We start from the raw sequence: 14,878 nt of genomic DNA, 5'->3' as shown, positions 1-14,878 counted from the left end.
TTTTAGAGGAATTGTGTTTTTTTGTCCCATTACTGGTTCCGTGTCCATTATAGGGTATACTACTATACTAATGCTAAAAAAAACGAACTATAGGTAAACGTATTAGTACATTTTTTCTCCCTTCTAAAGCTGATTTACGGGAATTTGATTGGCATTACGATGATTGATACATCTCTAAGTAATTTTAATATAGTTGAATCATCGAGAGCGTGGAATTGCATATGTAGTAGTATTGTTTGTTTACAGGCATTCTATATTTGAATTTTCTATTTTCTTGTACTATCAGCATACAACCACTACAAATGCAATTCCATCTTCTCGATAATTCAACTATACCTACGTTAGTTTGAATTGGTAGTTGCAGTTAGTTGTATTTTATAATTGTTGATGTATTATTATTATTTTTGCTATATGTAAATTCAATGTTGACTTGTAAAAGTGCCCTTGTGGCATATTTGCTGAATAAATGTTGATGTTTGAAATTGATCCTTGATAGAAATTAGAATAAAAGTTTTTTGCTGACTGTAGATACTTTTTTCTCAAATAACGGAATTTGTTTTTCCGTTTAAATCTAAATTATAATAAGAATTAATGTCTCCTAAGACGATTTTTGCGTTAAATATCAAAATCCATACTGGTAGTAGGTATTTTTATTGTATAAATATGGATGTGTGACATCCCACGGGTAAAGGTACCTTATGGCGGTTGGCGCTTACGCTATTATTAACGCCGCTCCAATACTAATTCGGTGCTGTGCGACGTAAGCGCCAGCCGCCATAAGGTACCTACCTTTTTCCGTGGAACGTGGAACGATACTGAAGCAACGGATGTCTATTAATAAATATGATGAATTGATGATAATCAATTTTTGTTGACTATTTTGTAGTAAAATTTACAGTATAAGGTGCTAATTTACCGCCCTAGGGCGGTAACTAGCACTATACGTGCGTATGTTCAAAATTTAAAGGGCCATAATATGTACTGTAAAACGTTGTACAATACTCGTGCAAAAAGATAATTCGCGACTCGTGTCGATTTAAAACACTTCCTTCGGTCGTATTTTAATTTATCGCCACTCGTTGCGTATTTCTAATTTTTCGCACTTGTCTCATAATGTAGGTATCTACTATAGTCTGTCAAGCCATCTCCGTCAGTAAAAAAAAGCGGCAAATAAAAAATGTAAGTAGGCGCGAAGGGTCATCGTTCCATAGAAAATTTGAATTGCTACTGACGAACTTGTTTGACCGGCTATATGGGGCATTATCTATGAAAAGGGACCATATTGTCGATGGTGCTTACGCCGCTACAGCGTCGCGCGGCATTGTATTTATATCGGAGCATCGTTAATAATGGCGTAAGCGCCATCGACAATAAGGTCCCTTTTCATAGATAACGTCACATATTAATTGTCTTAAGCAGCAACCAACATACAAGGTGAAGACAGACACAATGTCTAATGGCTATTAAAATTACCTATGATGATATTAAATTTTTTGTTGTCTATTTTATATAATTTGCGTGACAAGTTTTATACACTGCAATAAACAACATGCCCTACATTCATGTGCATTACAATGTAGGTAGAATCGTTACACTATTAAGATTGATATATCACATCAATATGTATCAAGTGACGCAGACAAATGTGCCATTCTCATGCAAAAGGTTACTTATTGTCGGTTGTCAACAAGGCGCTATTTCCATATGGCTTCAATTTGAAATGAACCTTATTGACAACCGACAATGTGGCACCTTTTGATTGAAAACGTCACAAATGTAAATTAAATGGCCGCGACAATTACGACGAAATACCTTCGATGTTGATAGCAAAACATCACGTAGGTATTTAAACAAATCAACTTAAATCATTACACTTTAAAATCAGGCTATTTTGGAGGCAAGACAAGACACTACACAAACATTTATTTACATAAAAGATATATGGGGCATTATCTATGAAAAGGGACCTTATTGTCGATGGCGCTTACGCCGCACAGCGTCGCGCGGCATTGTATTTATATCGGAGCATCGTTAATAATGGCGTAAGCGCCATCGACAATAAGGTCCCTTTTCATAGATAACGTCACATATACAGTGGTACTAGATATGAGCGCCGCGCCGGCGCGCCGCCGCCGCCGACAAAATTTACGCGCCACCGCCGCCGACGCTGCGCTATCGGCGTGGCATCGACGTGACCACGTTAGATACTACTACTTTCAGAATCAGATAATATATATTGTATCTAGTTTAGATCTTTAACGGCGTCAGTCTAAGCTTATAGACATTCAAAAGGTATTTTATGTCCATATAATTCAGAAATATCGAAAATTTTCTGTTTGGTAACCGCGCTACTAGTGTTAGGGCAACAAAATGACTGATTTTGCCAGCTGGCTAGCTCATCCGTCATTCACCGCGAATTTAACCATTGCAAGTATGGTTGAATGTCTTGAAAAGGTGTAAAAGGGGGTTTATTTCAGATATTAAGCGTTTTCACGCCCAATGGTCTGGCTTTGGCTTCGCACGGAAGGCATCGGAAACGGAATCGGGCCTCATTTAAGCTTGGCCATTGTTCAGATTTCAAGCTTTGCTCTCTGGCAGCCCAATGACCAATCTTTGGCCTCGCTTCGCATAGAAGTAAGCCGCTATCTGAACCTCCAAGTTTTCGGCCCTGTTTGGAGCCTAACTTTCGGCCTCGCTTTTAAAGTTCTTGGTTATTGGTTCTTCTCCGATCTTAGCTCCACTACCAACACGGCCTTTGGCCTCGCACGAATACACATGCAGGAAAGCTCCAGGTCTTTAACACTATGGCCTCGGTCTTTATCGGCCTTCGGACTTGCTTACACTGGACCAATAGTTCAATTCCCAGCTCTACTCTTTTGCAGCTTGGCCTTCGGCCTCGCACAGAAGCGCGCCGTAATCGGCGCTCCATGCATTCGGCCGTCAGCCAAGCTTACACTTGGCGTTCGATTCTAAGCTATATGCTTATCTGCAGCTCAGCCTCTGGCCTCGCATGGAAAGGCGTCAGACTCGGGTCTTCGGTGTTAGGTTGAGCTCGGCCTTGGGCCTCACTTTTTGATATAAATCGGTTTGTTGGGTCGATATTGGTTAGTGACGGAGGTTGATTTTCCTCACTTCGGCTCTTTGGACTGTCGACCAGACGTTTCCCTGTTACAGTCAATCCGCTACTTTTTACTTAGCACAAAAGATGAGGGCCTCGCAAAGATCTTACGGCCAGGCCCTCGCCAAGATTAAAACCGCCACTGATGCCGCGCGATACCGTATATAGTATATAAAAAAAAATCCGTACCTTTATTCTATAAATTTAGCTTGAAATTGATAAATGCACTTATTTTTTAACTTTCTTACAGCAAAAACACGTATTTTCGGTAAAATTGTGGTTTGAATTCTTTTTTCATTAATCAAAGGTGTTTCAAGGCCACGCCGCCGATTCGCCGCCGCCGCCGACCGATTTTGACCGGCGCGCCGCCGCCGGCTAAATGCCTATTGGCGCTCATATCTGAGTGGTACTACTAAACTAAATTATTAACTAGCTTAAATCTAAAATAGGCCCTTGAGGCATTGTACCAAGGATGCTGGCGGCATTTCCTCGCTGTATCGCAACGGTCACCAGTTACGTCAACCAGACGCGATTTATGCAAACAACTTGTGCGCGCTGGGAGCCCATGGACCTAGAGTTTCAACTCCAAATGGTACAAAATGGTACTCCCTAGCTCCCTACCGAGGCTCTTATATTTATTACTTAGTTTATCATTTTAACGTTATGCGGCTAAAATTTAAAAGTTGCTAATGAGATATAAAATATTACGCGTTTAGGTTGAAGTTTAGGTTTGTAGGTAAATAATATGTAGAATATTGGTTTAAGTCATTAACAGAGTTATTTTGTGGTTTGTGGCCCATTAGGTAATAGATGGAGAAGGATGTAGGTCTAATGTTAGTCACAAACTTATAACACTTGCACCTATCTATATACCCCTCTTTTTCTGTGGGGGGTTAAACTAGGTCAAAGGTTGCGTCAAGTATTTTGAACGTTGCCGAATTAGGTCATACCCAAGAGTGATTCTTGATCGAATCAAACAAGTACGTATTCATTATCACTACAGCAGATATGACAGCTTATAAGTATAGACACCAAAAGAGGAAAATTCTACTACAATATGTATCACGGATCATGGAGAACCAGTGAGCGAGGCCCTGCTCACGTTATAAGTAGTTCAACAACCTTGTTGTGTTTATACAAACATTTATGCTTGTTCCTAGCATTGACGTAGGTATATCTCAGGACTGACCTTACGGGCAATAAGAACGGGGCATGAACGGGACCAGTACAGCGGTGTGACACCGCTACAACGCGATTGGTTGATGAGTTCGCATCACGCACGCGATTGGTGGCAACTAGTTGCGTTAGACTGCACGATTGGCTCGAATTCGTGAGTGACACCGCTGAACAAGTACCATTTTAAATGCCCGTAAGGCCCGTCCTGAGATATACGTCAATTCAATGGTTCCTAGATTATTTGCGTAGCGTAAGTATTATGACACTAGTTACACTAGTAACATAGGGTAATTTTCTCTGCGCGTGTTATATTGATGGGACTAAAATAACAGACCATTATTACTCAATCATTAACATATATCTACCGCTATAAAGTCCACAGTTAACGTTTCAAATAATTAATTCATATTCCATCTTATGCCAATGACACAAAGTGCAAAATTGTAAGTACAGAAATAGTCGACGTATAATTATCATCAACGATGTATTGTGCTACCGTTTAATGGCTATTTTGCATTTCCTCAGTATATAATTTATAAATCGAGCAATGTCACAAGGCTATGTATATATGTGACGTTATCTATGAAAACCTTATCGTCGATGGCGCTTACGCCATTATTAACGATGCTCCGATATAAATACGCTGTGCGGCGTAAGCGCCATCGACAATAAGGTCCCTTTTCATAGATCATGTCCCATATATACTTAAATAAAGAGTATGTTGCTTAATAGGGGTACCTAACAGTGGAATGAACTGTAGCCAGCGGTATTTCCGGACCGATACGACCTTCAGACCTTCAAGAAAAGACCGTTCTCCCATCTTAAATGCCAGCAACGCACTTGCAACCCTTAGGTGTAGCAGATATCCGTGGCCGACGATACCTAATTGCTTGCCAACGAGCGATTTAACTGCTCGTTTGCCTAATATAGTTTTTTACGGTTCCATTTGAGGGTCTTCTGACTTAAGGAGCCGGCTGATCGGTGATCACGTGGTTTCCATAGAAAACGAAGCGCCGGAAGCTCCAGCCCGGCCCCGGCCCGGTCTAGCGTGAGTCATCCTTAAATAACACGTCTACTGTCTGGGCTACCTATTAAAATCACAGCCTACTCTAAAGGGGCCCACTGATTAACAGTCCGCCGGACGGTATCGGCCTGTCAGTTGTTCGGAACTGTCAAAATTTGTTCTAACTCACAGGCCGATACCGTCCGGCGGACTGTTAATCAGTGGGCCCCTAGGGCTGATTTAGACGGCGAACTCGCATGCGATTTTAGTTACATTGCGGACTGTTGGTTACCTACGTCTATTACGTCCAATTCAACCGACCGACCAAAACGTCCAAAACCCGCAATGTAATGAAACTCTCATGCGAGTTCTCGCATCGTCTAAATGAGCCCTAACCACAGAATAAATAATAGTACTAGGTACAGAAGACTCACTCTCTAACAAAGCGCGTCTGTTACGGTCAGGACAGATATGGCCGCTAGGTGGCGACAGCGCCACGCGCGGCTTATGGCTAGCCACCAAAATGGGGTTGGCCGGTGGAAGTTTTTAGCAGATGGCGCCATCATAGCTTGCCCCGTCAATCCCTAGAATTATGTCAAATTTTTGTTTTTTTTAATACCCTGGATGCCAGCTCTTTAAGCCAAATCTCATAGAAAAAGGGGCAAGCTATGATGGCGCCATCTAGGCAAACCTTTGACAGTTGCCAACCCCATTGGTGAGGAACGGATGTACTTTTAGCTACCTGTAGCATAGCGATGAAATCGCGGAGTGAGCCACGCCTGCCCTAACTCTAAATCCAGCTTTCATTCCAGAGCCATGAATTTCACCGACGAAGTGAGCCCACTCCTGGCTTCCACCCAGGTGTCAGAGAAGATGCAGCGCTGGACGGAGGCCATCGCGAAGGGCGAGAAGCCAGCTGGTGACGTGTACGGCAAACCCTCGGAGACTCAGATTAGAGAGCTGGAGAATGTTAGGAGTTTGAGTAGAGAACTGCAGGATAACTTACATGTAAGTAACTACCAATGATAATAAATTGCTATGTCCTTGCCAGGGTCCATGAGATAGGTCCATGAGATAGAAATCAATATAGAAATATTTTTTGTGCTCCTTTTTTTGTAATACGTCTTGGACGAAATGCATGTTGGACCAAATACGTGTTGGACGAAATGCGAATTGAAATAGTTATTTGTACAAAAAGAGATCAAAGTTTGATATTTCTTCGAGTGCTTATTTTGAGTCCCGTGCAAGCGAAAGATTCTATAATAGATTCACGAGCGTAGCGAGTAGCGAGAGCGTAGTGAGAGACACCCAGTGAGCAAAATGCGATTTTGCTCACTGAGTGAGACAAAATGACTCAGTGAGCAAAATAGCATTTTGCTCACTGTTTTTAAGAAGCAAAGTACCCTTGTTCGAGCTGCTGAGGTGAAAAATCATTTGGACGAACTGCGTATTGGACGTGCAGCTAACAAATCCTATACATAAGGGATTGGAGACGACACACTACGTGTCTGTTATTGACTCCATAGTAAAACAAAAGAAATAGGTAATAATATAATCCAGTAAGGGCCACTTGCACCTAGGGTTACCGGATACAAATTTAGAAATTCCTGACAAAATTCCTGATTTCCGAATATTTTTCCTGACATTCATATTTTTGACGACGACGACGGGGGAGGGGGGGAAGTCTAGCCGTTAGCGATGGCCACCCGATTGAGCCGATAGCCGCGTTTTATTAATTTAAGTTATATTTCATTTATTATTTGTATTAATTTAAGTAAATAAAAAGGTACTTTATAAAAAATGTCTATCAATTCAAAAAAATCCTGACGTTTTCGTGTTCCGTCCCCATTCTTGACAAAAGGCCAAAATTCCTGACATGTCAGGAAAATTCCTGTCATCTGGTAACCCTACTTGCACCATCCCACTAGCCCGGGGTTAACCAGTTAAACCAGGAGTCACCATGGTTACCAATACAATTTGACACTGGGTTAACGGTTTAACGGGTTAACCCCGGGTTAGTGGGATGGTGCAAGAGGTGTAAAATCTAAGAAAAAACCGGACAAGTGCGAGTCGGACTCGCCCACCGAGGGTTGCGTAATACTTTTTAGCATTTGTTGTTATAGCGGTAACAGAAATACATCATCTGTGAAAATTTCAACTTCAACTATCACGGTTCATGAAATACAGCTTGGTGACAGACAGACGGACAGTGGAGTCTTAGTAAAAATAGGGTCCCGTTTTTACCTTTTGGTAAGGGAAGGGACCCTAAAAATCGGCCTTATAGCCACAGAAAAATAAAACTACCTATATAAAACTACGAAAACGTTGACGCCATAATAAATCAACACCGCGTTTTCGTGAGTTTGCGTGAAACATGTTTTAGGTATTTGTTTTGTCTATGTATCGCTGTGAAACAATTTAATTAATACCTTACCTATATAGAAAACTTAGGAAATAACTATTCTTATTGACTACCTCAAAGACTGTTGCTTCAAAACCAGACTTTACTATAATGTCCTATACCATTTCTCGAAACCGTCAGACATGCAAGATTCGCGACAGGTTTTATGGCGTTGACGTCACAACCCACTATGAGATACTTATAGACTTGGAAAACCCGAATCTTCACCAAGGATCCGATATCATTCATAAAAAACTTTTAACTCTTTTTAGCCGGTTGGTATGCGTGGGAGTGCGGGGGCCAAGTTCGAGAATATTTGTCATTTTTAGGGTTCCGTACTTACCCAAAGGGTAAAAACGGGACCCTATTACTAAGACTCCGCTGTCCGTTCGTCCGTCCGTCCGTCCGTCCGTCTGTCACCAGGCTGTATCTCATGAACCGTGATAGCTAGGCAGTTGATATTTTCACAGATGATGTATTTCTGTTGCCGCTATAACAACAAATACTAAAAAGTACGGAACCCTCGGTGGGCGAGTCGTACTCGCACTTGTCCGGTTTTTTTTGTTATTGTTTTGTGCTTATTTAGATCCCAATACATACCTATATGTATGTATTGGGATTGATTAAAAACATAATACAACTTTTTTCAGGTCGGTACATACATTTTGGTCTCATAATTTACTCTAAAATTATACTTTTTGTTTAATGAAATTAAAAATAAATATGAGGGGACATTTACAAGAAATGGGCTCTCAAATTAAACGATAAACAATATACCTGTACAATTCGTTCTAGAGACTAACTTAAACGAGTTGACAGACACGACGGGATACCAATTAACTTTAGTGAATATTATTATAGATAGTATAATTTACTATTACTCTTTAATATAAATTTAATAAACAATAGGTTATATACAGATATATCTACCTACTATTAAATACTTATTTTATTGTACCGGCTAATTGGTTGCACTTATAATTTACGCATAAATAATGTACCTAAACTGGAGGAAACTGTGTTAACTAGGTAGTCGAACATCAACTACTGACAGACAGAATTAATATTCTTTAAAAAAAGCTTCGTCACTGTCGTCTGATGTAAAAAATAGGTTGATAAACGCTTAAACAAACTTGGACTTGGCTCATTCCGTCAAAACACACACATCCGTCTATCGCGACTCGTCTCTTCGCCATTCCGTCCAGTGTTAGCTTGACCTGACCATAGTTATTACATCACTAATCTAAAGTTCATCTTACACTAGTGATGTGTTTACAAAGTGCTTCGAGAAACGAGTAGGATATGCTAGGCGCACCATTTAGTGAGTCGTCCGCGCCGCGAGCGGACAAGTGGGCGTAGTGACCGTAGTGACTTGTGACTGGATCAGGAATAGTATTGTAAGTACTGCCTAATTCTTACCCCCTTAAATGGACCAGATTAAAAAAATAACAATTAAATATAAATAAAATAAAATATCGTATATTTCAGGCTTTTAGCCCGTAATACACTAAAGAAAAACACATAGTAGGTTCCTTTAAAGTCCTAAAAAGCCTCTTTAATGTCCTAAAAATTTGCATAAGAAAAAAGATCAAAATCAAAATCAATCAAAAAAATCAAAAATATACTTTATTCATGTAGGCCTAGCAACAAGCTCTTATGAATCGTAATTAATCTTAATCTAATTATCAGAGCAATTTATTGATGTTAATATTATTCCATAATAAAATTGGATTATTATACATATCAAATTTAACACTAAGAATTTCACAAAAGGATCGTCAAACATTAAAAAGATTGTATAAAAAAATACTAGTCTAGAATTTCTAGAATAAAATCTAAATGTCAAAAAAAAAAGCATAAGTAACAAAAGAAGTAGATAGTATTACATCGGAATATCCATTTCCTCATCAATAATCAAATGTACCTAATAAATAAATAATCATTTCGAATAACAATTAATCCCACGTTGTAATATCATTCATGTAGTCTTGTGTGGTATAATAAGCTTTAGAAATAAGTTTACGCTTTACATAATTCTTAAATTTATTAATAGATAATTCAGTAATATGGTTTGGAAGTTTATTATAAAATCTTACACAATTACCCATGAATGATTTTTTAATTTTATGGAGCCGAGTGAAGGGCACTGCGAGCTTATGTTTATTTCTAGTATTAATATTATGAATTTCACAATTTTTCCTAAAATTTACAATATTTTTATGTACATACAGAATATTCTCATAAATGTATTGACAGTGCACTGTCATTATGTCAATTTCCTTAAATTTATCTCTAAGTGAGTCTCTATGGTTCATTTTGTATATTGCTCGAATAGCCCTCTTCTGCAGAACAAAAATGGTATTTATCTCTGAAGCACCGCCCCACAGTAAAATACCATATGCCATAATGCTATGGAAGTAACTAAAATATACTAATCGAGCTGTTTTCACGTCAGTTAACTGACGGATTTTGCTCACTGCAAAAGCTGCAGAGCTCAGTCTATTCGAAAGAGTAGCAATATGGGGACCCCACTGGAGTTTAGAATCTAAAGTTATACCAAGAAAAACTGTACTATCAACTAATTCCAATTCCTCATCCTTCACAATGACACTTGTTTGCACATGCCTTACGTTACTACTAGTGACAAACTTAATACATTTAGTCTTTTTCTCATTTAACAATAAATTATTAACATTGAACCAATTTACTACTTTTGAAATGGCATTGTTTACATCATTGTAAGCTTGTTGCTGTCGTTTGACTTTGAAAATAAGTGAGGTGTCGTCTGCAAACAATACTATATCATGGTGGGTCTTAACAAGGAATGGCAAGTCATTTATGTAGATAAGGAACAGGAAAGGCCCCAATATTGACCCCTGTGGTACACCCATAGAGACCAATGACCCAGGTGATCGCTGTCCATTCACATCGACCCTTTGTATTCTACCATTTAAGTAGGACTTAAGTAAATTCAGTGCCGATCCTCTAACTCCGTAATAATGAAGTTTCCTGATTAATGTTTCATGACAAACACAGTCGAAGGCCTTAGATAAATCACAGAAGACACCTAAAGCATCTCGTGACTCCTCCCAGGCATCGAAAATATGCTTAATTAGCTCAACACCAGCATCGGTTGTTGAGCGACCCCGTGTAAAACCAAACTGCTTATTATGCATCAAATTATTAACGTTAAAATGTCGTACTAATTGAGAAAGAACTAATTTTTCAAAAATCTTGCTAAATGTTGGTAGCACAGATATCGGTCTAAAGTTAGTGGGGTCAGAGCTGCTACCAGATTTAAATAAAGGAATTACTTTACTATGTTTCATTAGATCAGGAAACTCGCCGCAATCAACACTGTTGTTAAATATAACTACCAAGTCAGGCGCTACAATTTCAACTAAGGATTTGACAGCATGGACAGAGACTCCCAAGAGGTCATTAGTTTTTTTGACATTAATTGATTTAAACGCCTTTATTACATCTGAGGTACAAACATGTTCAAAATGAAGGTCTCCACAACACTCTGGAGCGTTATGTTTTAATAATGTAACAGCAGATGAGGGTGATGAATTTAAATCCTTAGTTGTGGATACTGGTACCTCGGTGAAAAATTTTTCAAATTCTGTAGCTACTTCTAAATTGGAATCTATAATTTTGTTATCAATGTTTAGTTTAAGCTCTTTAATTGTGTGTTTAGAGCGACCAGTCTCCACATTTATAACTTTCCAGGTTGCTTTAACAATGTCGGAACTACTTTTTATTTTCTGACTTAGATAATTTCGCTTAGCTATATTTTTTTTTTTTTTTTTTTTTTAATTTATTTACACATCACAAAAACATAATACAAACAACTTAAAACTAAGATGCGCCACAGAAACTTGTGAAAGTTTATGCGTGGTGCAAATGCATCACTACGCTCAAACTGCATGTGTAATGTTTATATACCTATGCTTTTTTTGTATATGGTACTTATATACTAGACACATAAAGGAAAAAATAAGTTCGTAAGTAAACAAGTATCAGGTAACACCTGTCATCACACATTCCCATCCTGATAATATTTCTTAAAAGCGTTTTTACATTTAGTTTTATTTTCGAGGGTATTTTTATATATTTCTTCTGGTATATTATTTAGTATGCTAGATAGCATATATTTCCACGTCCTCCTGCCATACACGTTTACGTACTTTGGGAGAATATATCTAGATTGAACAACTGTGCTACGTAATTTTTTATGTCTGTATTTCATTTCTAGTAGTTTTATTTTATCATATTCATCGAGAACTATCGACATGTTGATTTTGTCAAAGATAGACATTACTTTACAGTGTTTAAAAATATCACATTCGTTATCAAATCTATTTAAGTATGTTGGTAAAATAGTTTTAAGTATGCTAAGTTGTAGTTTATATATGTTATCTATGTATGTTTTATATGTTCGTCCGTAGCTACTTAGCCCATAACTTATGACCGTGTCTGCCAGAGACAGGTATAGTAATCGTAATATATTATAAGGGAGTTTATATTTAAGTATGTTCATTTGGGAACGCAGAGACCGTAATTTGTCACATACATGTTCAATGTGAGGCTTCCAGTTGAGGTGTTTGTCGATGACAAGGCCCAGGTAGGTGTGTTGGTCCACCAGCTGGAGCGGCTCGCACGCGCACGCGCGCGGGTCGTGCCAGCAGGGGTGCGCATGAGCTATAACTATAGGGTTGACACTTTTTGCGTATGGAGAGCGTATGTGTAAAAGTTTTGTTTTGTTGGCATTTATAACTAAGCCTACGTCGTGAGCCCACTTACACAGAGTATCAAAATTGTATTGCATCATTTCCTGTGCCTCACTGATGTTTCTGCCGTATGTGACCAAGCACGTATCATCGGCAAATTGGTATACAGAGCCCTTTGTGAATAGGTTACACATGTCGTTGACGTACGTTAAATATTCGGTTGGACCTAAAATCGAACCTTGTGCCGTGCCTTTTTGTGTAGGTATGGGGTCACTATCTTGTCCATTGATGCGTACGACTGTATTTCGGTTTGTATGATAGTCACGGAACCACTCCAGCAAAGGGCCCTGTATACCTACCGTTTTAAGCTTATAAAATAGCGTGTTATAATTTAAAACATCGAATGCTTTGCTGAAGTCAATGAAGACAACCAGCACCTGATTTCTGTTATTCAGTTGCTGGTTGACCTCATTGACAAATGTTGATAAAAGCTGGGAAGTATTTCGACCCTTTTGAAACCCATATTGTTTATCATTTATTATGTCGTTTTTAGAAAGGAAACTCGTTATCTCATCGCCGATATACCTCTCAACTATCTTATCAATGCATGGTAAAATCGTAATTGGTCTATAATTATTTACGTCATTGTATGCCCCTTTCTTATGAATGGGCCTAACTATACCTATATGACAATCTACTTTAAACTTCTTCGAATACTCCTTCACATGTTCTTTAAATTCATCACTCTGATTAAACCGCCGTTCCTCATATAAGGCATACAGTTCACGTCTTCTTTGATGTAAGTCCGCAGATGATGTTTTAAGGTGGTAATTTTTGCCGTATATAATATTTATTTATTTAAACATTATTGCACAAACACAGGGAAAATGTACAAACGGCGGACTTAATGCCTAAAGGCATTCTCTACCAGTCAACCATTGGGTCAAACAGAGACAAAATAATAATAATAATATGTGTCCTGTAAAGGGTTAATCAAGTAGGTAGGTGGAAAATCTCAATATATTTTTTTGACAAGTTTTTTTTCCAATTTTAAATAACTGGAATAATTTATGATAGCCACCGACAGATAAAGGTTAGTACCTAAAGTATACAATTAAATGGACTATTAATTATTTATTAATATACTTCTACTTACTAAAATATTTAAAAGACAAATTTATTTTAAACTTTAAACTCTTTAGGGCCACTTGCACCGTAAACCGTTAACCCAGTGTTAAATTGTACTGGTAACCATGGTAACTCCAGCTTTAACCGGTTAACCCCGGGTTTAGAGGAATGGTGCAAGTGGCGCTTAAAGAAACAAAACCCCTGTGAATGTTTCATTTGAAAAATATTATGATTATAATACGTGTGCTAACTTGAGGGCCTCGAGGCACGAATACTACAGCGGTGTCTATTATTAAAGTTTATTATCTTAACACACCTTAAGAGGCTCCGTATCACACATCTTTTCATAGTAATAGAAAATGTTCAATGGTGACGTTATCTATGAAAAGGGACCTTATTGTCAATTGGGCTTACGCCAATATTAACGATGCTCCGATATAAATACAATGCCGCGCGACGCTGTGCGGCGTAAGCGCCATCGACAATCCCTTTTCATAGATAATGCCCCAATGTTCCCGCAACTTCTTCTGCGTGGAATGATGATGATTTAAACTACCCTCTGTCCTTCCCCGGGCCTTAAACTATCTCCATACCAAATTCCATCTAAATCGGTACCCCTAACACGTACGCGTTTGCGTTAATTGTAATTTTGTAAGGGATTATATTTATGTTTCCAAAACGTCCCGCTTGGCGCGCTCTTCAAAATCCCATACAAAAATAGACATAACGCGAACGCGAACGATCGTCACCCCATCGAATGAAATTTACACTAGGGCTTCGGTACAGCGGGTTAAAGACAGAATTACTTTCGTATTTATAAAATGAGTACTATTAGTCATCATCATCATCATCATATCAGCCAGAGGACGTCCACTGCTGGATATAGGCCTCCCCCAAAGAGTGCCACAATGACCGGTCTTCCGCCACCCGCATCCAGCGGACTCCCGCGACCTTTAGGCCGGAGCCCCACTGCTGCGCACGCTACATCCACGGCCCACGTTTTAATACAAACCGTGGGCAAGCCCACGAAATTTCGTATAGGAACGTGGGTCGTGTACATAGCGTGCGCAGCAGTGGGGCTCCGGCCTTACCAGGTCGTCAGTCCACCTGTACGGTTACCATCAGTTTGTCACTGACATAAACGCCGTCGAGAACGTAATTTACTTTCTATACATCTCGCTCGCACTCGCATATTAGTGCAAACGGGATGTATAGAAAGTAAATTACGTTCTCGACGGCGTTTATGTCAGTGACAAACTGATGGTAACCGTACTGGTGGGGGGTCTACCCACGCTGCTACTACTATTAGTGCTATTAGT

The 14,878-nt window shown here is 39.0% G+C and overlaps 1 protein-coding gene and 1 long non-coding RNA gene across 3 annotated transcripts in view; one reads left to right on the top strand and one right to left on the bottom strand.

Annotated features, from left to right (window-relative positions):
• The window catches only part of LOC134803830 (uncharacterized), a 180,380-nt gene that overhangs the window by 130,746 nt on the left and 34,756 nt on the right, over positions 1-14,878 (bottom strand). The gene's annotated exons all lie outside the window — the stretch shown is intronic.
• LOC134803720 (fatty acyl-CoA reductase wat-like) overlaps positions 1-14,878 on the top strand; it is a 47,753-nt gene that overhangs the window by 2,926 nt on the left and 29,949 nt on the right. Inside the window, exon 2 of one of the 2 annotated variants that reach the window (XM_063776529.1) lies at positions 6,110-6,305. In XM_063776529.1, coding sequence (XP_063632599.1) covers positions 6,114-6,305 — 192 coding nt within the window. In that variant the 5' untranslated portion in view covers positions 6,110-6,113. Of the gene's footprint in view, positions 1-6,109; positions 6,306-9,014; positions 9,096-14,878 lie in introns of those variants that run through there. The other variant, XM_063776530.1, reaches the window with a different exon arrangement.

Source organism: Cydia splendana, chromosome 27 (assembly GCF_910591565.1).
Source record: "Cydia splendana chromosome 27, ilCydSple1.2, whole genome shotgun sequence".
NCBI lineage: Eukaryota > Metazoa > Arthropoda > Insecta > Lepidoptera > Tortricidae > Cydia > Cydia splendana.
This window is presented reverse-complemented; position numbering and strand designations above follow the sequence as displayed.